Consider the following 24,348-nt stretch of genomic DNA (forward strand, 5'->3'; position numbering starts at 1 on the left):
ATACTTTGGCGATGCAGAAAAAAAGAAAGAACTTTTAGCATATATATATATATATATATATATATATATATATATATATATATATATATATATATATATATATATATATATAGTTATCTTTTTTTTAAATAAACAAACAAAACAATGTCACACATTAACAGATCTGTGATAACCCATAATTAAAATCATGTGTTTTAAATGCTGATATTTCTGTTTTTTTGAAAGGGAGACAATAATAATAGTGTAGTGTGGTTTAGACATGGCAGACTTAATTAAGACTAGACTTTTTCTTATACTGTGTTATAATATCCCAAGTTAATTTTGATGCTTTTACAATTAGAATATTGTAATGTGCTACGTTACTGAGTTTAAATAAGAACTTTAATCTAATTCTGATCCTTTTACAATTACTTGTTCTGCAACATCCCTAGTGTACAATATAGACAAAATGTCTGATGTGTGCAAAACTGTTGAATATCCCAATACCAATGTGATACACAATTAATAAAGAGCCTATAAATGTACATTTACTTGGCTGCCCTAATTTTTCCCACACAAAGAAGTGGTTTGGTGTTCACCGTGGACCTCTACCTCATTCTTTCGCTTTGCCTCCAGACTCATTATGTCATGTGAGCACAGTCTGCAGCATAAAGAGCTCCCGTTTTGCTACACATTACTTATACAATTTTAGTTCACAGTTATTCACAATGTTATTTTGTAAACAGGCTTCTTCTATGTGTTTATCGTAAAAACTCACATTGTGATAATGATAAAAATATGATTTATCTTACAGCCCTAACACAAAGTGTTAATTTAACACTAAAAGTGTTGATTTAACACTGGCAAATGTACTGTGTAGATAAATAAGAGACAGTCAGCTGTTATAAAATGAACTTGCTCTAAAGTTTAAAGCCACAGGCACAGGGTTCCACAGGCAGACGCCTGGTGGACCAGTATTACATAATTCAGTAAGTCCTAGACAGCTTAACATGTTTTTTTCCCACCACATTTGCATCACACACAGATTTATGTCCACTGGTTCCCTGCCTGATGTCTCTCACACACAAATCTGTCCCTTGTTGTTGGGGAAAAAGTGGGGATTACATGAAAGGGTTTGAACTGATCTCAAAGGTAAACATGAGGGGCTGTTCAGTGCCAGTATGCTCTAATCCAAGTGAAAAAAAAAAAAAAACAGGAAAATTCAGATTTCCCCTTGTCCTGGACCTGCCAAATCTAATTACAGAATTGCATATTTAATTACACAGTGGGTTATGCAGTGAATTACATTAACGTTCTGAACTGACATGTTAGTCTGAAGACCTGACTATTTGGTTGGTTTTGATGTAAAAAAAATGTGTGTAATGTTTGTAATGCAGTTTTTCCTTGAGGTTATGTATCAATGGTGACCAACAATAATACCGACCAACAACATTCGTAGAAAAGCACTTCTATATACAGCACAAGAGATTCAAGTACATTCTTACACCCTACTTCTTACATGCTCTATTCATTACATTAAATAGAGAGTTCAGCATTACTTATCAGGTTCTGTATTAGTTTACTTAGTTTACTACCGGTTAAAAAATTGGCTGTTTTTAAGCTGAAAGATATAAGCTGTACAGGGCTAGGATAGTAACATTAGCTGTAGGTAATTTAGCCTTAGCATTTGTTTGGTCATAAAAATTATGGCTGCCTTCCTCTGTGTACATTTCAGTTACACAGCAGTGATCTTCTGTGGCTTTCTATTGTCTCAATATGGCTTGTAGTACTAGTAATGTAACTGTCAAATGATACATAGTGTATTGTGCAGTGAGTTACACTGCAAAACAAATGTTTTTTTAACTGTATTAACTATATTTCTTAATGTTGGCCAGTTTAATCTACTATTCTGGTGGGGGAATTTTTGGATTCTTAAGACGCATTTCGCATTGAATGTGGACAATTCTGAATTGATTTAGAAAGGCCAAAAATCTATTTATCAGACCTGCAAAACATGTATGCATTTTGCTTAACTGCCACAACTAGCATGATGGTAAAATACTAAAGTATGGTCTAAAGTACATTACAGTAATGTTTGTCTGTTGTGAGAGTGAGAGGCCAGTTAGCAAACACGCTAATCCAGCAAGCTACCTATCAAGCCATCCTCTACTTTCATCCAACTGCATTTTCCTCCAAACTATCAAAACAGTGTCGCTGTGCTGAAGACTCTCAGGCTCTCTCTCTCCTTTTCTCGCTCTCTCTCTCTTTCACACACGTGTGCGCATAAATGCACACAGCTGATGGCAGGTAGGTTAGTTAATTGTTAATTGTTTTATTTCTGCGACCTTTGAATCGTAATCGAATCGGAGGGTGCCTAGATATTACCACCACTACATATATAGTTGATACACAGTAATGTATGTTTGTTTTTATTTATTTACACATCAATAAACTTTCCAACAAATCATAATAATTTTGTTCATTCTCCTTAAACACACAAATGTTACACACAAATAATTTGCAAAAAATACACATTTCTTGTACTACAGTCCTTTAATATAAGCATCATCTACATTCCAGTCATCACTAACTGCTGTAATTGGTGTTTATACAGAAACCAGCAGTCTGTGGCGAAGAAAGAGCAGAGGGCAGAAGCAAAATGAGATCAAAATGCCAAGCATAGCAAGGCCAGGCATCCCCAAGCACTGCTACACAGTTTAATTCTGTCTACAGAGCACACAAAGCTATTCAGGGCAGGTAGAGGGCTCACGAAACCTAGAAGAAGTTCACAGTATCGACTGGGTAAAATAAAGACGGCAGGCCTTAGCTATAGCAGCGGGGAAGGCCCGCTTCCTGACAGCTCTCTGCTCAGCCATAAGCCAATACACCAGGCCGCCAGGGTTACATTCTTTCAACTGAGCTCACGAGCCAGCTCCCAACATGTGGGGAAAGAAGGAAGGGGCGAGAGAGAGGGACTGAAAAGCTCCGATAAACTACCCACAGAGACAAAGGCACCCACACACTGCCACTGAGCACCAGAGCAGGACTAAGAAAACTATAAAACATGTAAGGGGGTGCGAGAGAAAGAAAGAAAGAAGGAGAAAGAAAGAGGGAGAGAGAAAGAGAAAGTTAAACCCCAGCCCACAGAGAGTGCTGCGTGGGTGATGACCATGCGGAGGCAGAGATGCAAAGATCCACCCCCCCTTAACTCAACCCCACAAAGAAGAAGAAAAAAAAGAAACCATTTTTCCAGCGTTAGCTCATGGACTAGAAGCGAGAGAAGGGGCCCTTCTGGAAGTGTTTTTTTTTTCTTGCCAGACGGCCCCCTCTTTTTCTCTCCTACCCCAACTGCTCTGTAATCAGCCCTCTTCTCCTCCACCCCCAACTTCCCCAACACCCACGCCTGCCCAACACACCACACACCCACACACATACATGCCTCCCACACTTTTTCCCCTCATCTGACACGGGCAAGAAGGGAAACTGCTCACTGACCTCGCTTTCTCATTCTTTCCTATCTATTCTCCCTCACTCATTCTCTCTATCAGCTGATCTCACCCTGGCCTGAGGAAAAGTATGACAGGAATGCCGTGATCTGGGTGTGAGCCAATCTGGCTCTGTAATTCTAAGGGTAACATTTATGAAGGAAAGTGCTACAAAAGGCCAGGGGAAAAAGGAGTATAAGTTGGTGAATGTCGCGCTTTTAGCTTACCGTGAAACAATTTAAAGTTACTGCACTACATTGCAACATACATTGTCCAAAGTTGTGAGGTGTTATCTTGTGAGCGAGGGTGAAACCTTGCCAGCGTTCTCATGGCAAGGTGACTTGAATTGCGGGAACAGATGCAAGTTTGAGTGTGGACTGATACATCTGTGGCTACAGATGCAACATTCCATTACTGAGGTTGTGTAGGCATTAACATTTCCCGATCCACAGTGTAACGCAGACATGTATAAAGTACTACTACTAGACGTGAGTAAAAGTACAAGTGCTCTATTTAAAAAGTGACTTGAGTAGAAGCTGAAATGTTCTTTATGTACCACACTTAAGTGGAATTGCTAAAGTATTCAACATTTAGTGTAATAGTATTGCAAATAATTTATTATAAAACGTACTACTCAAGTACTGAAAGTAAAAATACAGTATTGTGTTTTGACGTTATTAAAGAGAGCAGTAAAACATATATCGAATATCTGTGGTGTCATGCAAGTACCAGGAATACATCATAGAAGACAATACCCCCCACAGTAGACAGTGCAGTGAGTGGTATACACATTCAATGCAGGAGGTCCCACACACATATTCCATAGGTCAGCGCACTTTATTCTTTACCTTCCATCAGACAAATGTCATGGCATGCAGAACCTGTTCCAGTCCCACGACTTGTAGTGTAGTGCCATTGTTAGTGTAATTCAACCTCCTAAATATATACAAAATATACAAATATATACTATTATTACTGGTCAGTGACACTGTACTGCCCTTGTCTAGAGTACACACCTCTAAAGCTTTTTTTCACATGCAGTTTTACTCAGGCATTTGCCAGAAATTAAACTTTGGGAAAAGCATGGATGTGAAGCAACAGAGCCTGGCCAGCAAATGAAACAGTGCTTTAACGTGTGACATGTTTGTTTTTACAGCAGACTGTGCAGTTCCTCTAAGAGGAAAAGTTGCAGCAGCGTATTTATATAGAAGGTTGAGTAGTAACAGAGCTGTTTTCTATTCATGCTGGGGATATCACATCATATTTAGTGATGTCATGTCTGATCAAGTGTATAGTACATTACTCTTTAAGGGTTGCATGTACAGGTGCTGGTCAACGAATTAGAATAATTTGAAATAGTGCAATCATGAAATTCTTTGAATGCATTTTTTGTGCAGAAAGCAAATCAGGTGTTCACCGCACCTGTCCTACTCGTTAGACTAATCACAGAACTCGTTACCTGGAAAAAAATTTGCTCAGCTGAGCTTTCCAAAAGGCCCATTTAGGCCATTTAACTGTGACACTGTTGTTTTATTGAATTAGAATAATGGAGAAACCGTTTCATTGAATTAGAATAATTTTTATTATAATTACAATCATCACTTTCTCAGTATTTTGTGGCTGCCCCCTTGGCTTGTATGACTGCCTGAAGTCTCCGTGGCATCGATTTGACCAGCTTGTCGCAAGTTTCCGCACTCACAGCTTCCCAGGCAGTGGCGATGTTCTGCTTCAGTTGGTCCAGCGTAGTAGGCTTTCTGTCACAAATTTTCCGCTTGACGATGGCCCAAAGGTTTTCAATGACATTGAGGTCAGGCGAGTTGGCCGGCCATGCCAAAACTTCAAGCTGTTTTTTAGTGAACCAATCTTTGGTCGACTTTGCCGCATGAGCCGGTGCAAGATCCTGTTGAAATATGAAGTCTTCTTCGCCGAACTGTTCCTCAACAGTCGGAATCAGGAACGTTTCCAGAACATCTTGATATACGGCAGCATTGACAGTCTTCTTGAGGAAGCAGAGTTTCACTACACCTCGAGCGGACATGCATCCCCAGACCATAACGCTCTGGGGAAACTTGACGGATCTTTTCACGCACTCGTGGTTGTAGGTTTCGCCACCACGACGCCAGACACGAGGACCTTGGTCACCGAAGGAGATGCAGAAGCGTGATTCGTCACTGAAGACCACTTTCTGACAGTCTTCAGCAGTCCACTCGCCGTGTTCTTTGGCCCACTTCAGCCGTTTCTCCATTTGTTTCTTGTTCAGCATCGGTTTTACTGCTGGAACGCGAGATTTGAAGCCGAGTTCGCGCAGACGACGGTAAGTGGTTGATCTGGAGACGTCAGCGCCGGTCTGCTTGTTCCACAAGTCGGTGAGCTCGGAAGTGGACTTGAACCGGTTGCTGACTGCGATCTTTCTCAGCTGCTTGTTGTCGCGAGCAGAAGTTTTTCGGACGCCGGAACAGTTGGTGCGCTTGCTGCAGTTTTTCTTGAGAGCTTTGCAGACGGAAGACTGGCTGATGCCGAGCTGCTCAGCAATTTTAGTTTGGGTCAAGCCTTGTTGGCGAAGGGCTTGAATTTGAGCCACTATTCCGGTTGAGAGGTCGCGCTGCTTACCCATGATTGATTTTACAACTTAGAAATTCTACTCAACCCTGACTTTATACTGCACAGTGAACACTCTTCACAGAAAACAAAAATTCCAGCATTTATTCTAATTCAATGAAACGGTTTCTCCATTATTCTAATTCAATAAAACAACAGTGTCACAGTTAAATGGCCTAAATGGGCCTTTTGGAAAGCTCAGCTGAGCAAATTTTTTTCCAGGTAACGAGTTCTGTGATTAGTCTAACGAGTAGGACAGGTGCGGTGAACACCTGATTTGCTTTCTGCACAAAAAATGCATTCAAAGAATTTCATGATTGCACTATTTCAAATTATTCTAATTCGTTGACCAGCACCTGTATGAATGCCACAAAGCCAGCACATTACAGCACAGTAACAGCAGCCTGGAAGAAGAAGAAATATCAGGATAACTGAGATGAATTCCACTTGTAGCTAACTGGTGTGTGTCACAACACTATTGCGACTGTAACAATATTGTCTCCATATTGCACTCACAATTATCTGGAGGCTCTAACAAGCTGTCCAGAAGCCAGCAAAGCCAATTAGTGAGAAAGGCAGCTCTTTCCCCAAAATTATCTCTTTCCAGACTGAACAATAATGCCAGGCGGCTCAACATGCCCCCAAGCTCCTGTTCCGCACTTCTGATATAGACTCCATCTACTACAATCAGCTCATAATCCTTGATAAAGCAGCTTTACACCAACACAAAGGGCCACGGCAGCGCCAGTGACCTCATCTGCAGATAAAAGTATGGAACAAACAATTTTCTCTAACAAGCTGTCTATTTGTTCTGGCACTCCTTTTTCAACCTGCTGAGCATGGGGAAAACATTACCTCAAATGATGATACTCCATGGTCTGTTGCCTAAACATTCTTAGATTTTTTGAACAACAGTATATTACCTAAATCAGTTTGTTCAGTGGAAAGGAATTTGTTCAATACTGAAATAAGTGCTTTATAAAAAAATGTCATTCATTCTTGTTGTTGATGTTTCAGTTTGAAAGTGATATGCTTTTTCATCTTTGATAATAGTGTTTAAGACTTTGATGACAGGTCCATGGACCTCTTCTTAGTCAACGGAAGGCTGTGCTTTTCCAGTAGATTTGACAATAGATTTTTAAAGGAGACACAAAGAGAAAATTATCTTTATGGTTTTGAAGACCATGGTTTTAAAATAAATTCAGATGACTGTTTGGGTGGGTCAAGATTTTCCACAAAAAATTTACAGTCAGTTGCAGTACTCATTCAGAGAACAGCATATAAACCATGATAAAAAAAAATGGTGCACTGCCCATACAAAACAAACCCAACATAAATTAGCATGCTGTTGTCTGATATGAATACTTGCTTTTGCTTTGAATAATAACTAAGGTTTGTTTTCAGTCAACCATTGGTTCCAGTTGTTTGGTGATTTGCTGTTGCCCCGTGAGGACTTGACAGTTGGGCTGGATCATTTGGTTCTCCTTTTGCAGGGGGAATACCAAAAGGGGACTTTCAATCTCACCATTTAGCTACATGCTAAACACTGCGCAGATCGTACCCATCTAAAATGGGGGGTTTTTAGGTTTGCATTCATTTGCATTCGCGTCAAAACAGTATTTCTGGCCTTTTTTTCGTTTCACTCGAAATCTAGTTTTGAAACCACCAAATGTACATCGAAAAAGAGCATACAGACACGGTGGGAGTTAATTTCTACTTTCAAGATTAGTGTAAAGCACCACAATGTTACAATGGTTTCATGACGAAAAAAAGTATCCCTCTGCATACTTTATAGGCTCAATCATTCTGGTTAATGATAAATGCAACAGCTAGCCACCATTAAACAGGAAAAGCATTCCTTTGGGGTGAAGTTAAACCAGACATCAAAAAATGCTTGTTGTCATTAAACATTACACAAGCCTCAGACTCCAGACAGTTATGAAGTAGTGTCGAAGATCAGCTCTCAGCCCTTACACAAGTCAATGATCTGATAGATGCAGGCAGCATTTTTAGAAGTGAAGTAATATGGGTGGGCTGTTGGATGTGTCCAGTTAATTGTTCAAAAGGATGTTGAGCTGGTTCGCATGAATCTGCTGTCAAAAATGCCACACCCCCACCAACAATAGTTTTATTAGTGGACTCAATAGAAGGAAGCAGAATTGGCCTGGGAGAGTGTGCGATCCTACACTGGTATGGACGTTTCACAACAGAGGTCATGGGCCAAGCATAGTCCAGTCCATTATTGCTTAGCATAGGTCCCATGCCCCAGCTGGTTAGTGAGAAAACATGCTTGATCAAAGTCAGCCATCTATTCAGACATTAAGCATTTGCAACATCATATAAATATATTATTCATATTAGTCATATAAAATATAACACTACTTCATGATACAAAATATATTATAATGTTTATTTTATTTTATATTTATAAATAAACTAGAAAAATGCTCCAGCAACGCTATGAAGTGGCTGTGATAAACTGCAACTTGGTGAAAAGTAAACAATTTAGGAACAGGAAGAAAAACCTTCTGATAAAAAATGTTGATAAAATAAGATAATAGCACATGCTGTAATTCAATAAGACAGTTGTCACAAAGTAGTTAGTCGAAACTTTTTTTTTGAGATCCATGCTGTTGTTCAGGGCTCTGTAAGAACAGATGATTCCCTTGATATACTGAGAAAATCATACCGTGATGTAGCGATGGGCAATGTGATACTTCATCATTATCATTAGAAAAATACTGGCTTTTCTAAGAAATTTAAGGATACTGCCAGCGGTAGAAACTTTTCCTGAGCATAAATGGACATTTTTAGTTGTGGATAATTATACCTTTTTAGTTAGATGCAGTGCAGATTTTAAAGTTTCATATGACTACTGCACTTTATCTATGTCAGTGTATTGCAGGGTTTGTCAATGCTGGTACTGAAAGCAATCTGCGTGCACAATCCAGTGGTTCCCTGCTTTTATACCCCCTATGTACACTATGATGTAATGTATGTAACGTCTGTAAATTAATTCCTCTGTCTAACTCTCATCTTGAACAGTCAATGGAGTTCCCAGATTCTAGTCAGCTGTCTATGGAAATCTTCAACTCTTTGGAAGTGTTATTGTTTCTACAGAGCAGCATGAAGGACAATGAATGAGCAAACCCCAGCAGTAATAGTTCTAGATGAATAGCTCTGGAGCACAGGGTGATGCGATGGGAGTCATTTCTCCCTCTTTCTTTACCTTTCTCTATATTGCTCCATCACTCTTTATTTCGCTTACAGTCTCTCATTCCTAGCTCTGCATATGTCTGCTCCTTCAGAGCAGCATGTAGTCTGGGGGTAGAAGAAGGAAGAGAGAGTTGAAGAAGAGTAAGGGGGCTATAAGGGGGGAGGGCAGCCCTTCAGGCTGCCTGCATGTTAAATCACCCATCTGCCGCCTCCGCCCCCTCGTGCCCTCCCTCATGCCCTGACAGCGTGCTGCTTTTCATTCTCTAGATGTTCTTGCTGTTGATTTTGGTCTGTGTTTGCTGAAGTCCTGCATATTTGCACATCTCTCTGTCTCTCTGTTATCTGCATCTACACATGAAGAGAAGAGTGCGGGTGTCAAACGGAGGGTATTTCTGGGTTCTTGAGCAAAGCAAAAATGTGCAAAATTGTACACAAAGCCAAACAACTGCCAACTTCTAGCCACAAAAATGGATCGTTCGATTGGTCCAGTGCTCTGCACCAATCTAAGGGGCCTGCACTGCACACTGGACCTCATTTGTAGCTGGCTGTTATTGTAACTCTGCAGCAACTCTACTGCATACCACTGGGATGGAGAAGTAAGAGCATAGCTGTATTCTGCAGTCCTGGCCAAAACCCGTGAGTTTTGCAGCTTGCAGCTTAATGCCTGCTCAAAGTAAATCCACCCTTATGTTGTTACCTACTATTATGTTACCTAGAGACCAAAGTAAGAAATTTGAGACAATGTTGTCTCTGCTTGTCTTTTTTAGCTTTACATGGATTTTCACAACTGCATGTGCGTCAAAACCTTTCACTTTCTACAGAAATAAAAAAAAACCTAACCAGTGGCTCGACTTTAGGCATGAACACAATCACTACACATTCCTCTAAAAAGAAACAAATCAAGAAAACCCATGCTAAGCACAACCGCTCCTCGACTCCTTGCACAAACTTACAATCTTGGGAAAGCTGCTTAAACATATCTACCCCATTCTCATTTACTGTAGTTAAATTTGACGACTACATGTTTGCTTAAGGGCCTCTTGAAACAGAGAAACATTAGAGGACAAGACAAGAGAAATGTGATGATGCTCAGACAGCCCAGAGCAAAGCTTTTTTTGTGCAATGGAAGGGTTCAGTTCCCAGCCTTCTTAAGTGTCCTTAAATAATGCGCACCACCACAGTGGAATGCAGGGGTGATTGTGTGACGGGCTTCTTCCCCTCATCTGAACAGCCGAGTGCGTAATGGGTGTAAGGTTGAATCGGCCTGCACGCCAAAGAGAAAGTTAGAACTCGTCTCCAGACTGTGAACATCCCACTACAGCAGTTCGTGACAGCTCCGCTCTTTCATCTCCTCTCATCACACAGGTGAGCCCCATCCCGCCCCGTGCACTTCAATCCCTATCTGCCATCATCAAAGAGCCTGGCTAAGCCAAGGGGGGAAATGCCTGGAGTCTCCAGCAGCCAGTCAGCTGACACCGCCACCTATTTACACACTTAAATAGACCTTTGCATGCTTGGCCTGGATTACAAGGATTCAGAGCCAGGATTCTCTAGTTAGAGTAGGGAGATGGACAGAGAATTGAGCTGACCAAAATGTGGACTTTTTGACATCAGACAGAGCTAAAGCGAATGCATTTTCTTTCGTTCAACTTGCATTCGTTCATGATTCGGTTTGATTCACATCAGCAAAAAAGTCAGAGTACTGGATACAGCTTGTGCTTGAATCTTGTGATTCATTTAACATACCGAGAAAGTGTACTTCATGACACATTTAAACAATCAGTTATGAAACATATCACAGAACAAGCACCATGTACCGGTAAGCTAGGTGATGTAATCTATGCTGAAACATACAGCATGCAAGAAGAGCACCATGCAAGTTAAGCATTACAGCATGAGGCCCACTCAAAGCCCCAGTGTGCAGGAGACTGCACTGCCCCCAGCTGTGTTTGGCCTGGTGAGAATGTGTTCCTGGCAGGACTGGGACACCCCCTGACAAACACACATGCACACACGCGCACTCTCCAAAGCCATGAAGGAGGGCAGTGTGACGCCCTGCATAAAGACTTCCTTCTCCAGTCGCTGTGCTCTGGCCCTGTACAGTGCAGTTTCCGAATTGTTGGGATAATGGGGTGTGTGAGCCGAGACGGACAACTGACGGCCTTTGTGACAAACCCATCTCTAATCCATGCAAATGCATTAGCCACGGCCATTCTGTAATCCAGGAAATTCCCGTGGCACCAGACAGTCGAGCAGACCCTCAGGCCTAGCAAAGAGTGAGATGCCTTTCTACTTCGAAGCATATTTGTTTCCTACTCAGTGTTAGAGCTGTTAAGAGTACACATGTTTATAATATATATATATATATATATATATATATATATATATATATATATATATATATATATATATATATCTTTTACCAAATCTAGCATTGAATGCCATGCTGTTGGCCATGTGTTTTATCATGAGCTAAAAAAGCTAAAGCTAAGTCATGCTGTGTGTGATCGATATGATGTACAATAGTGTTGCTCTGGCCTGAAAGTGGCCACTTAAGCTTATGAATCCGAGCCTTAATGAGAGACGGGCCTAAACTTCGAGTTACTGTACCAATAATTTAAAAAGGGGGCCACTGCCTCTTTCCTTTAAAAAGCCTATGAATTATTCATCCTGCAATGGATGAAACTAAAATACATAATTACTGTTTGACTTATCCCAGCTTTGATTCAGCCATATCTGGCATCAACAGTGCTCACACGTTGTGCTATCAGGAAATGACAGCTTATTAGCATTCACCACTGGCTCCCTGGGCTCGATCACTGTTCCTCCTACTCCCTACTCTGCTAATCAGAGCGCAAACCCACAGACAAACATCAGGCTGAGAATACGACACATGCTCAGTGAAAGAAAACTGTGTACAGGTTAACATATTATGTGTCTTGACAGTCTGATATGCTGCCTGCTGCCCCAGCCGATCCATGGATCCATACAGGGCCTGGGTAGCTTCTGTTGGGAATATATAAAAGGAGCTCATTCATGTTTTCAGGGATGGCAGCCCTGGCCCAAGGACAACGGCTGGTAGTAAATGTTGTTTTGGGGAGAGGGGGAGATCACAGGGCCTAGTGTGCTGAGTGCAAAAAGCCAAAGCAGATGGCAGACGAGGGAGCCAGATTCGACCCGGAGGTACCAGAGAAGGGAAACACTTGGCTCCAGACCCTCAATGTTTTAGAAGCCACCAGGAATCTGCTTCTTTCAGACAAAGGAACACTGGCAGCAATGGATAGCTGCACACACTGAGCCACGCTTACGTTAAACACCCACTGACAGACAAAAGACTTCACCAAAACTATTACTCTTAAACTAGGCCCTCATCCATAAAGTCCCGCTGTAAACCAGTGAAAGAAAGATGAAGGGAATTATTCCACCGCCAGCTATAGACACAGAGCCAAAGGAGAGGTGGAGATTTAGGTCTAAACAGTAATACATGGTTCCAGTGTGCTGGGATTTAACATTTAAGGTAGCCAGCAGCGGCACATGAGCCTGAAAGATTGTCCAAAGAAGAAATGGGTAAAAGCTGCTATTTAACCCAAAGCAAAGACAAGTTCAGGAAAGCGAAAATACTGTAGAAAGGTAGAAGAAGAAGAAGAAGCAGGATGAGCCCAACAGAATCAAAGAAATGCAGCCTGGCTGTGCTATGGAACACATCAGCCCGAGACAGAAAGAAATGCATACACTGCTCCCAGACTAATTCCATTAGCAATCCTTCAACCTGCCTACACAAACTCCCACATCTAAAGACCCCAGCAGCAAAAGACACCAAGGCTTAGCCATGTAACGAAAGAGCTAAAAGACTCTATTTACATTTTGGGCCAAAATACAAGCCCCTGATCTGTTTTTTGTCTGGGAGAGTATTTGCAAGAGTGTCCCTTTGTCTGTGCAGTGGTGTGCATCTTTCGGCATGTATCTGCGCCGGCAATAGGGGGATGTGGATTTACTGTAAAAAGCCTTTATGAGCCAATTGTCAGCACTGACAACTTGTGTGTAGGAGGTTGAATCAGACTACTCTGAGAGGGAGCCACATCATTCTGCCAAGACACTTTTTTCAACTAAATCGGATTTCCTTTTGTCTGTCCAGCAGATGAGTCTAAATCTGTATTAAAATGAATAAAGTCAAGAAGGTACCAGAGAGTTTTGTAGACCTAGACATCCCTACTCAGTGAAGATATCAGTAGGCCTCTCTTTAGTATACTCCCTGTACCTGCATTCACAGCGGACCCCAAATCACTGAGTGAGACATATGCGCAACCAGCATGAGAGGGCTACTTGTTGATGTGTGTGAGCACCATGGGGTAGGCTGCCATGGAGCCTTTGGCACAGTGTGTCCCTGTGTTCATGCAAACAAATCACAGCTCTGTGAGAAGATAATGATTGTGTCATTAACCTAATGTGTTTGGGGTGAGGGGTGCTTTCCAAAATGCATTCTCCAGGCCAGACAGATGCCACCCCGCTCTAGGAATTAGGACCAACGGAAATATGTGCTGCTCTCCTCCTCCTGATCTCCTGTTTGTTTGCTTCAATGTTCCACTCTATGATGCTGTCAGAGGGCCTGTGGAAAGAACAGCAGCTACAGTCATTAAGTGCAGATCAGAACCCGCATGCTCCATTTGAGCAGAGCCAAGAACAGTGTTGCAGCATCAAAGGGAGACACAACTCCAAACTAATACAAAGCTCTTCTGATCAGCCCAAGTCATCACTTTGATCAATCACCAGAAAAATCTTTAGAAAAAAGCCCTCATTGTAAGAGTAACAAAGAAAGAAAGAAAAATCATACAGTATGATACATTACATTTTACATACATATGGAGAGCCAATCAGTGTTTCCTCTAGTGTTTCCCAGGCAGATCATCAATAGGACATCAATAGTGTAGTTTTGTGTATCAGAATACTGTTATATATGAGGCAGGCAGGAAGAGCTGATAAACACCTGGTATAGGCACATTATACACTCTAACATTTTGTACAACAATAATCAAAATAGTTCAACATTATTTACCACACTTAAGCACACTAAGTTCACTACCTTTTTAAAGAGTGGTTGTTTTCCAGTTTAAAAGTACAACCTGTACATGGCTAGGATATTAATGTTAGCTGAGATAACTGAGCCTTAACATATGCCCTAACATATTCTCTAACAAGTTAGATATGATATACTGTAGTTTTCTTTGGTCTTAATATGGCTGTAATTTAATGCAATACTGCAAAATTACTGTGTGGTGTATTGTTGCCCACTGTATAAATGAGAAGTGCGCAAAGGTCAACGCACAGTGATGGCACTGGTGTGTAAGCTTTATGTTACATTTTTATCTATTGTAACAATTAGCATTTTTAATGTACCTTTCTCTCTTCCTTTCATATCCATCCATCTTTCCTAAAGCCTTCATTTCTAAATTAAAGCTGTCTGCAAAGTTTGCAATTTGCAATTTTTTGATGTTTCATAAAATTCTGAAGCAGCAGCAGCAATAATTCTGGAGAAGCGATAGTGTAAATACTGCAGCCAGGCCTGTTTCAGTTGGATAAGGAGACCTGCCATGCAGCCAGCAGCTACTACTCAGTTACCTTTGTTCACCACTGACCAAGCATGCTATTCACTTAACTCTTTCCACTGTGATTCAAGATGAGAAACCCTTAAGCATCACCTATATACATACAACAAACTCAAGCAGTGAAGTTACAGAGCACATGGAGAAAGAGGGGTAGTCCCATCAACATCAACTTTCTCCTCCGGGCTTTGACCTGTTCAGGGAAACTGAATGACTAACACATGAAAAGGGTCAGGACATTTCATTTTCACTCAGGGTTATTTTTCTGACTCACCGCCAGTTTCACTGAGTTAAAGTGAGAGATAGATAAAGGATTGGGTACAAGTGAATGTTTTGATGCTCTTTAGATTTCTGTACCTGTAGGTGTTTTTTCCATACTCAGCTCTCACTTTCTGCTGAGCCCGTCTATCACATCCAATTTGTCCTCTCCGTCTCTGATCTACACCTTCTTTTGAGATGAAAACAAGCATGAGATGCAAATCAAAGAGAGCAACTGGCTGTTTTTGTGGAGATCAAGAATTTACGTAGACAGTTTTTTTTTTCAACTGGAGTTTTCCATCCTCCAAAAGTGTCGCACAGAGATGCAAGTGTGTCTGCGTCTACAACCCTGCACTAATGAGAGAACACAAAGATCAGGAAGAAGACCACACCTGGGAGGGAAGCCTCATTTTCCCAGAGATAACACCCCTCCTCATAGTAATCCTTTAACTCCATCCTGTATCACGCACCTTCTCTAAACCAAACCCAACAGGCTTGGTCCTTGTGGTCCATGGCATCATGCAACCCTGTTATGGCCAATCAGCTCTCAGAGCCCGACCTTCCCCCTAGGAGAGGGTGACACACCCTACAACAGCAGCTGGGCAGGAAGCAACAACAACAAACAGCCTTTCTTTTCTATCATTCTTTCTACCTAACTATCCTATCACCTGTTTCTTTTCTTTTCTGCCTTGATCTATTCTTCTAAGTTTCTTCCCTTCTCAATTTTGCTGTCCTTTACCCTATTCAGTTCGCCCTCACAGCCACTGCCAACGTTCGGCACAGCACATTTGTTTGAAGCTATTACAATCAAACTGACAGAAAAGACAAAAAGAACCCCCTTACTTTTTTTTTTCTTTGAGGTTTTTTCACATTCTGCCTTCAGTGCCTTACATCACTTTCGCAAACAATGTCACTTGAAAGGAGTGTATAAGGCACATGTTCTGGAAAATGAATAGCTGTGCAGTTGCGGCACTTCTGAAGTGCTTTGCCTTTTTTTTCGGTAAACGCCCCAACACAACACCCACCTACAAAAGGCACAGGTGGGGTCAAACAGGCCTCTAAGGCAAGGAGCCACCGGTTTTACACAGGCACGCTAAAATATACACAAACACACAAACACACACACACACACACACACACAGGAATTTAAGGAACCACAGGTGTGCTGTGTGTGTGGGCTGAACACCTACACATTTGTAGTCTCACTAAACAAACTTCAGTACAGGTAGCCCTTTATCTACACTAGTCTATATAACTAAACAAAGGCTAGGTGTTTAGAATTACAGTTGCATTTGGGAAACCATGATCACCCCTTATTATCCCAATTAACACTATGACTTTTAATCTAAAATGACTAACAGTGTTACAGTGCCTTGGCTGCATGATATGACATATGAGAACATCACCAAAATGTATCTCTTTTGCTTATATTTAACCAGACCACTCAGAATATTAAATAAATAAACTTAATTTGTATTAGACAGATAATTATGTTAACCATCTTCCAAAGAATGTACAAATCAAAGAGAAAGACGCTAACTGCTTTTGAAAGCTCAGTGAAATTAGGGGTTTCACTAGGTACTTTTCTGATACCACAACAACAAACCTACTTTTAGATACAAAATATAGCGCACACAGCAGAGAAAACATTAATTACGTAGTTTAATAATAAACTGGTTTGGCATTGGTATTGTCAAAAAAAAAAAAAATTAAACTGACACTTAATGCTATTTTTTGTACATGCCAGTGACTGGAGTAATCCATATATATAGCTAATTAAATAAAAATGCACTTTACTCTTTTATTGGCTATATTTAAACTAAATGTAGAACATAAAGAATAAACAACAGAAATCTGCTAGCAACTGGCAAGTGGGAGGGTAGACTCCGGCTTCAGATGCAAACCACCCACCAAAACGCTTCTCTTTGTCTCAATTCTCTAAATGGCTTCTAAATCCCCCACCACTTTCCAGTTTCGTAACATGGCAATTATATCAAGAGTAAATGTTCATTTGTTCTGGGAGAAAAGCATGCCAAAAGGATACACCTCAAAGCAGCAATGGTGATAATGAGAAACCTAGCAGAGAACAGAACAAACCAGCACTCTCAAGAACTGCTCAGGTTTATTAATAGGTACAATCCTTGGAAGTGTTTTGGAAAACTTAGATAGATATGTCCCCCCTATGATTGTCATAATTGTCTTTTCAAAATGTGTGTATTTTATGCTCTATTTTTGGAATCGTGTGACAGGTAAAAGACTCTAAATAAAAATACAAGGAACATGGCTTTCATTCTGAATGTTATAATTTCTGACACACTAAAACAAATATAAAAATAAAGCTACATTTTCTTCTTACTAATTTAAGTATACTAAAATGATTTAAAAGGTTCTTCTAAATCTGGAGAGTATAGCCCTCTAACAGCTCATGCCTTGTTAGACACAGACTAATTGGGGGAGTTTTCCACAGCGAGTACATCCAGTAAGGCAGCCAGGTCTCAGAAAAGCTCTCCTGTAGTTGAGCTGGACAATGGAAAACCTCTGGGGCAAAGTATCACTCTCCGAAATCTGCTCACCCCCTCTAGCCAAAAGCAGATGGCCATTACACCAGTCCAACTTTGAGGCTTTCACTAGCAGGACTCTACTGGTGGGCATGCTCCCCAAGGCAAAAAGCTTGAGTCAGCTGTTGCCATTTACAAGGACCACATTAAACATGTCAATCAGACATTCCCAATTCAATTATGTCTTTTGCTTTGTCATTGCTAACATGATCCATAATTGCACGATTACAGTTAGTAGGCTTACCGCCTGCTCCATATAAAGACGGGCCTTTCAAATTCTTTGGAAACTCAATTGAAGCCCAAATTCAATTGGGAAGAGGAGCAAAGCAAGATGAAGGTCTCGATCACATGCTGGGTAAATGGGGAGGCCCAGCAGGGAGTCTGGAATAACAGTAATGAAACAGCATCATGCGGCACAGCGGAATCATGTATTCTCCGCAGACTGTGCAATTATTCCAGGGGCTTTATCCAAGGATTAATGAATCGCATTAATTCAAAAGGAGGATAATAAGTCGGCATTAACTGCGGGAGGAAAGGACATTTCTCTTTGGCAGCAAAGCAAAACCATCTGACCAATTTAGAGCTAAATGAGAGGCTCTTTTGCACATTTTGTGCACCCTCTTCCTGCAGGCCATGAATACCAAAAATGGGTCTCTTGTATGTCACACACTTGAGAAAACAAATAGGCAATCACAATTTTCTATTTAAGCACTCAACATAAAAGGCAACTGTAATATTTTCAGATTATGGAGCAAAACGTTGTTTTATACTGAACCATTAGCAGTCAGTCATGTATGTGATTTTCCTCTGATTGAAAGACAACTTAGGTGCAGGTGCTTTATGATTATTTTATTTCTGCTGATGCTTTTGTTTGTTTTCAGTACCAGATTTGAGTAAACCTGATATGTACATATTAAAATATAGACTTTATATTTTAAGAACTGAGATTTACCTCTATTCATTTGTTATAATATTTTTGTCCACAAAGATATGAAACTTCACGGCAACAGACACACTACAAAAAATACTAAGGTTTAATCCTAAATAACACATCTTTCCTATTACAATCTTCTACAAATATACATTAAACACTATAAACACTATAATTGAGTGAGTCTGACAATTGCATGTGTTATATTTATTTAATAATAGCATCTAAAAGAGTTGCATTGGTTCAGATTTGATGTAAACCATAGTGTAAACCATGCAATTAAGTGAAAAGAACTGTAAGAAGCAGCACAACCCATGGGGGTCATGTGGGAAGAGTATTGAGAGAAAACTGCACAACATTACCACTAAAGATATTCAGCCTCCACTGAAATAATCCAGAAATGCATGTCCCTAGTGTCAGCAGGTCTCAAAGAAAAATACATTCAGCTCTTCAAAACAGATCCGATTTTCAAAAGCAGTTGGGGGCAAATTCAAAGCCACAAAAGTATAATGTACAGCACTGGTGTGCAACCTAATTCCCTCTGCAATATCAGTCTTAACGCAAACTCTAAGCATGCTTTTCATGACAAAATGAAATAAATTAATCATTAATTGCCTCCGGACAAGAGTGCGGCTGCTTTGTGAATAATGCAGACATGAGTTAAAACCTCATTAAAGTGCTTCTGTGCTAATTGTATCCTAATTGCACACTGCCTCATCACCTGAAGGAATGATGGAGTTGACCATAGTCATTCATCAGTCGGACATACACACTCAAGCTTACACACATACACACACACACTTACTTCAGCAACTGTAATAATACACTCTGCCGTTTCATATATAATTTGTGATAGTCACTTCAATATAATTGCTGTGCAAAGAAGCAAAGACAGAGATGAGAACTGAGGGAAAGAGCATGGCAGTGTCTAGGGAACATCTGCCCAAAGTGGTCATTTCTCCTGGCTCTGGACTGCCGTATGGCTCCACACCCCATTCTGTCGGGATAGCCTTTTCACTCCTTCTCTGAGAAACCTACAGCAGATGTGTTAAGTAATGACTGTCATTAATTCTGCCCCAGTCCACTCGCAGTCCAGACAGGAATAATGGCCCCAGTGGGCCGCCGTCCTCCCACCTGCGCGAACAACCAACCTCAAAACTAGGCTAACTTGAATATAGTCTAGACAGGAGCAGACCCTTTCTGCTGTTACTGCCACATTAACAGAAAAGAGTCTCAGGAAGAGCCATGCAGGTGTCTCAGGATATGTGTAATTTTATTTATTTTCTAATGCAGATTTTAAGAATTTATTTAGAGCAAGTGTTAGTGTTAGTTAGTTAGTGTTAGAGATACAGAGATACCAATTATTATATTTATTATAACATTGCACTGGATATCAGAAAGTCTGTTGCCAATGGTATCATTTTACTTTTATTTTATATACTTTACACTTCAGATCCAGTATCTGGACCAGGACAGGTAAAAAACAGTGGTTAAATGCATGCATTCTGCTCTGTGCTTTAAACTGATTTAAAATAAATTAGTTATAAAAAAGCAGAATAGCACAATTTGTTAAAATAAGTAAATAGCTACATTACAGCCTGTGAAACATGCTTTATAAGGTTGTAGTAACTTTCCCTTTGGTGTCAATTATTGAGAGGCAGAACAGAACGAAACCATCCAATCAAGATAACTCACATCAGCTTTTTAACACAATATTTTATACAGTAAATCAGTGTTCAAGCCAAAATAATCAACTTTAAACACTGTCCAATGCCCTAATACTAGAAAACTATTTGGAAAATACTGGGACATTGAACTGCTACTACTGCAAGTGTCTGATCTTCTCCAGGGTGAGGAGGGAAAAAACAGCATTCAGAGGTTTCATGGTACCATGACATGGGCAGCCAGACAGTGCTTGTAGCCTCGTCCTCTCAAATGAAAGTGCGCTGGGCTGTGATGGACTGCTTCAATTTATGCTGTAAATTATTCAACGACCAAGCACTGCAGTGCAGGAACCAGGCTGTGCTAAAACAAGAATCCTCCCCCAAAAAGTGCTTTAAGTGTACTGGTAGACAGATATGCTTGATTTTTCATTCATACACAGGTCTAACTACAAGTCAAGCTCTCCTCAGAACCCCACCAGGTCTCTCCAGCAGGCAAATCCCAAGAACCAAAACAAAACCAATCTTTCCAACACCTGGCGGACAACTACAGAGAGGGCAGCAGCTCTTTATAGTATCAAGGCTGAACACTTGCAGTGCACTTGACACCAAAGGCAAGGGCATAGGCAAAGGAGTTTCCACCTTTTTCAAACGGATATGAGTAGTGGATGCCTCCTAGGTTAAAGCCAGGAGAGACTGTAAGATGGTGCTGGAGCAGCTCACAGCCAGAAAGTCATTCGATATTCAACACACTCTCCTGGGTGGGTGGGGAGTAGACTCCTAGCAGAACATTTGCCAAGGAGCATCTGAAAATGAGCATTCCACTTGTGCACATGGAAATAAGTGGGTGTGGCAGAGAAACCAAGTGCCCAAGAGGAGAAGAACTAAAAGCCACTGCCTTTCTTGCCAAAAGATTATTGTTATTGATATTTTTGTTATCTTTACCATTAACATTTTACTATTATTACTATGGACATAATGATCACTGATATGTAACTGGAAGTCTTTACCATAGACATCTTAACCTCTTAGAACTTTAGCATAAAGATCTTTGACTTATTGTCTTTATCAATGTATTCTTCTCTGTCTTTACAGTTAACATTTTTACAAAGAAGAACTTAACCTTTAGCAGAAGTGCTTGCCATGAGGATTTTTGACACTGTGATCATTACCATAAAAGTATTTGCCACTATAAAGGTTGGTCAAGATAAGATCTTGGCTTCCCAAAATGTTCTAAGCACTAAAATTAATATTAAATGATCGCGCAAGCTCTCTTTCCACGTTATGGTGTCTTAATGTCAAGATGCTTTTGGGAAACTGGACCCAAATCTTTTCCTATGAGGTCCATAAGGCTATAATGCCTTTACCAATGAAATCTTAACCTTTAAGATATAAGATATGCGGCCTTAGGTCTTTACTATGAATTGCTTTGCCTATAGTGTCTTTACCACTAAAACAGTTACCATAAAGTTCCTCACTGTGGATATACCTCTTATCAGGTCTTTATGACTAAAATGTTTATTGTGGGAAAATATCTTTACCATGAAGATGTGCACCTCTAAATTCTCCAGCAGTAAGCTAGTGAGCACCTGTCTGATGAAGCAGAGCCTACGCTTCCTGCCACCTCCTCCACACACTCACCCAGCCCCCGTTGTCCTGGATCCAGCTCTGCAGCAGCGGCCCGTTCAGGTAGTCGGTCATCCACCGCGCGATGTGCTCCACCTGCGACGCCATCTCGCGGTTCACGCTCTCCACGCACAGCGTGCCGCCGAACTCGAAGAAGGCCACGACGCGGCCCCAGTTCACCCCGTCCCCGAACAGCTCCTCCGCCACGGCCACAAAGCTGCGCTGGAGCTGCGCGCTCGGTCCCACGCGCAGCTGGTCCCACATGGCGGCGAAGTCCCGCTGGTAGGCGCGCTCGAGCTCGTCGCCTGCCTCGCGCAGGAGCCGGTGCAGCCTCGCGGGCCCGGCGCGCTCAGGCTCGGCCTCGTCGTCGTTGTCGTCGTCCGCTGAGGCTGCGGAGGTGGAGTTGGCGGCGGCGGCGGTGGCGGAGGCAGCGGCGGAGGCCGGGCGGAACTCCCATACGTAGCCGCGCTTGAGAAGTTTGTGGTAGAGATATTTCTCCACGATGTCCCGGCTGTCGTACGGACTTTCATTGGCCATTTTCCTTTCGGGTGAAGAACTAGTTCCAAAGCAGGGCGGCGGCAAGAACAACAGCAGCAGCTGGTCAGTCCGAGCACATCTTCGCTAACCTCGTTAGTTACCGGTTAGTAACGTTATTCCGAGCAGCGCGCACATCTTTCTCTCTGCCGTTAAGGAACCACGCTCGGCGGCGCGGTCATCTGACATTACGGAGGGAGGGAGGCGCTGGCAGAAACGGCTGGCTGCGACCAAACTACGGGAATTCGTCCTGAACTTCTCTCGCGTACGAAAACCCCGCAGAGCCCCGCATCTCCGCCACCCCAACGGTCTCCAAACTCCGCAGCAGCCCGAGCAGAGCAGCGAGAGCTCGGCCGGCGCGAGGGGGATGCCTGCCTGCTCGCCTGCTCTCGAGCAGGGGGAACGCCCCCTTCACACTTTCTGTTTTTTCTTTTTTTTCGCTAACGAAAGTTGAAGCAGCTTGTTTTGTATGATTTCATGGATTTACCTTCACACCAGCTCCCTAACCCTTAATTAAAAAAAAAGACAAGAAAACAAAGAATTTAAACCAAATTCCGTAAAAAACTAATGTTTCTCTTTCGCTTATCCTTTTATTTTGAAGCAGCTCGTTTTGTTTGATTGTATGGATTTAATGTTACCTTCACACCAGCCGAGCTCCTTAAAAACGACTAGAAAACAGCGAATTTTAAACGGACTCCGTAAAAAAACAAATGTCTCTCTTACGCTTATCCTTTTTTATTTTTTCGCTGAAAAGAGAGTTAAAGCAGCTCGTTTTGAACAGTTCCATTGGTTGTTTAAGCTCGCAAGAAAGGGTAAACTAACTTAGTTAGCTATCTTCCCTCATACCAGGCTAAAAACTCCAAAAAGGCGTATATTCACGAATTCGTAATTCGGTGAACACTTTTTCTTTCTCTTTCCTCCTCCTCCTCCTCCTCTTCTCCTTTCGCTGTTACAGCGTTAATTCCACGGATAGTCCTCCCTCGAGCTCTCCCAGAAAGACGGAAGAGAAGTCAGCTCTCCGAAATGTAACGCTACGCGTTTTTAACGCATAAACTGCTGTATCCAGGTAACGCTGCTAACGTTACGCCCCCCGCGCGCTCCTGCGCGAGTGCGGCCGTTACAGATCCTGAGAGAATTCGACCGTTACAGATTTGAACAGAGCTGCTCCTGCTGCGGCTCGTGGACGCCCGACGACGCAACGTTCATTCAGCACTACGGGCTCTGCGCAGAGCATGCTTTAGCCCCGCCCAGCTGAGGATTAGTGCCAATGGCCCTGCTCGTAACGTGGTGACGTCTAACACGTCATTCATTCATTCATTCAGTCTTTCAGAGCTGCAGAGAAATCATCGTCTGAAGGTTCATCAACTGAACTGATTATTAATCTTTTTTACTACAGAAGCCAAAGCTCTTTTCGTGCATTTGATAGGAGAAAGAACACTCTAAAGCATTTAGCAATTAAAATACACATCTATTACAGTCCTTGAAAAAGAAGCACAGAAGAACTATGGCTGAATGTCAAACGTCTCCATACTCCCTGCGTAGTGAACTACATAGGGAACTCTGAACCCTCTATGACAACAAACCACCTAATTATTACACCCCCTCTGATAATATTCATGGTTTTACTTTATAAATCATTGGCTGTTCGGAACAGCAATTTCAGTTAAATATACAGCTCTGGAAATAAATAAGAGACCACTTAATGATTGTTTTCCTTGATTTTACCAAATTAAAAAAAACCTCTGGAATATAATCAAGAGGAAGATGGATGATCACAGCTAACAATTAAGCAGGAGTGGCACAAAGTTATCCAAAAGCTGTGTGTAAAACTTATGGAGGAGAACATGCCAAGATGCATGAATACTGTGATTAAAAACCAGGGTTATTCCACCAAGTATTGAT

At 41.6% G+C, this 24,348-nt stretch overlaps 1 protein-coding gene across 1 annotated transcript in view; it reads right to left on the reverse strand.

Moving 5' to 3' along the window:
- Positions 1 to 23,665, reverse strand: part of bcl2a (BCL2 apoptosis regulator a) — a 58,250-nt gene extending 34,585 nt beyond the window's left edge. The window contains exon 1 of the mRNA XM_007258614.4: positions 21,928 to 23,665. Coding sequence (XP_007258676.3) covers positions 21,928 to 22,449 — 522 coding nt within the window. The 5' untranslated portion in view covers positions 22,450 to 23,665. The remainder of the gene's footprint in view (positions 1 to 21,927) is intronic.
- Positions 23,666 to 24,348: the final 683 nt, after the last annotated feature.

This window comes from Astyanax mexicanus, chromosome 1 (assembly GCF_023375975.1).
Source record: "Astyanax mexicanus isolate ESR-SI-001 chromosome 1, AstMex3_surface, whole genome shotgun sequence".
NCBI lineage: Eukaryota > Metazoa > Chordata > Actinopteri > Characiformes > Acestrorhamphidae > Astyanax > Astyanax mexicanus.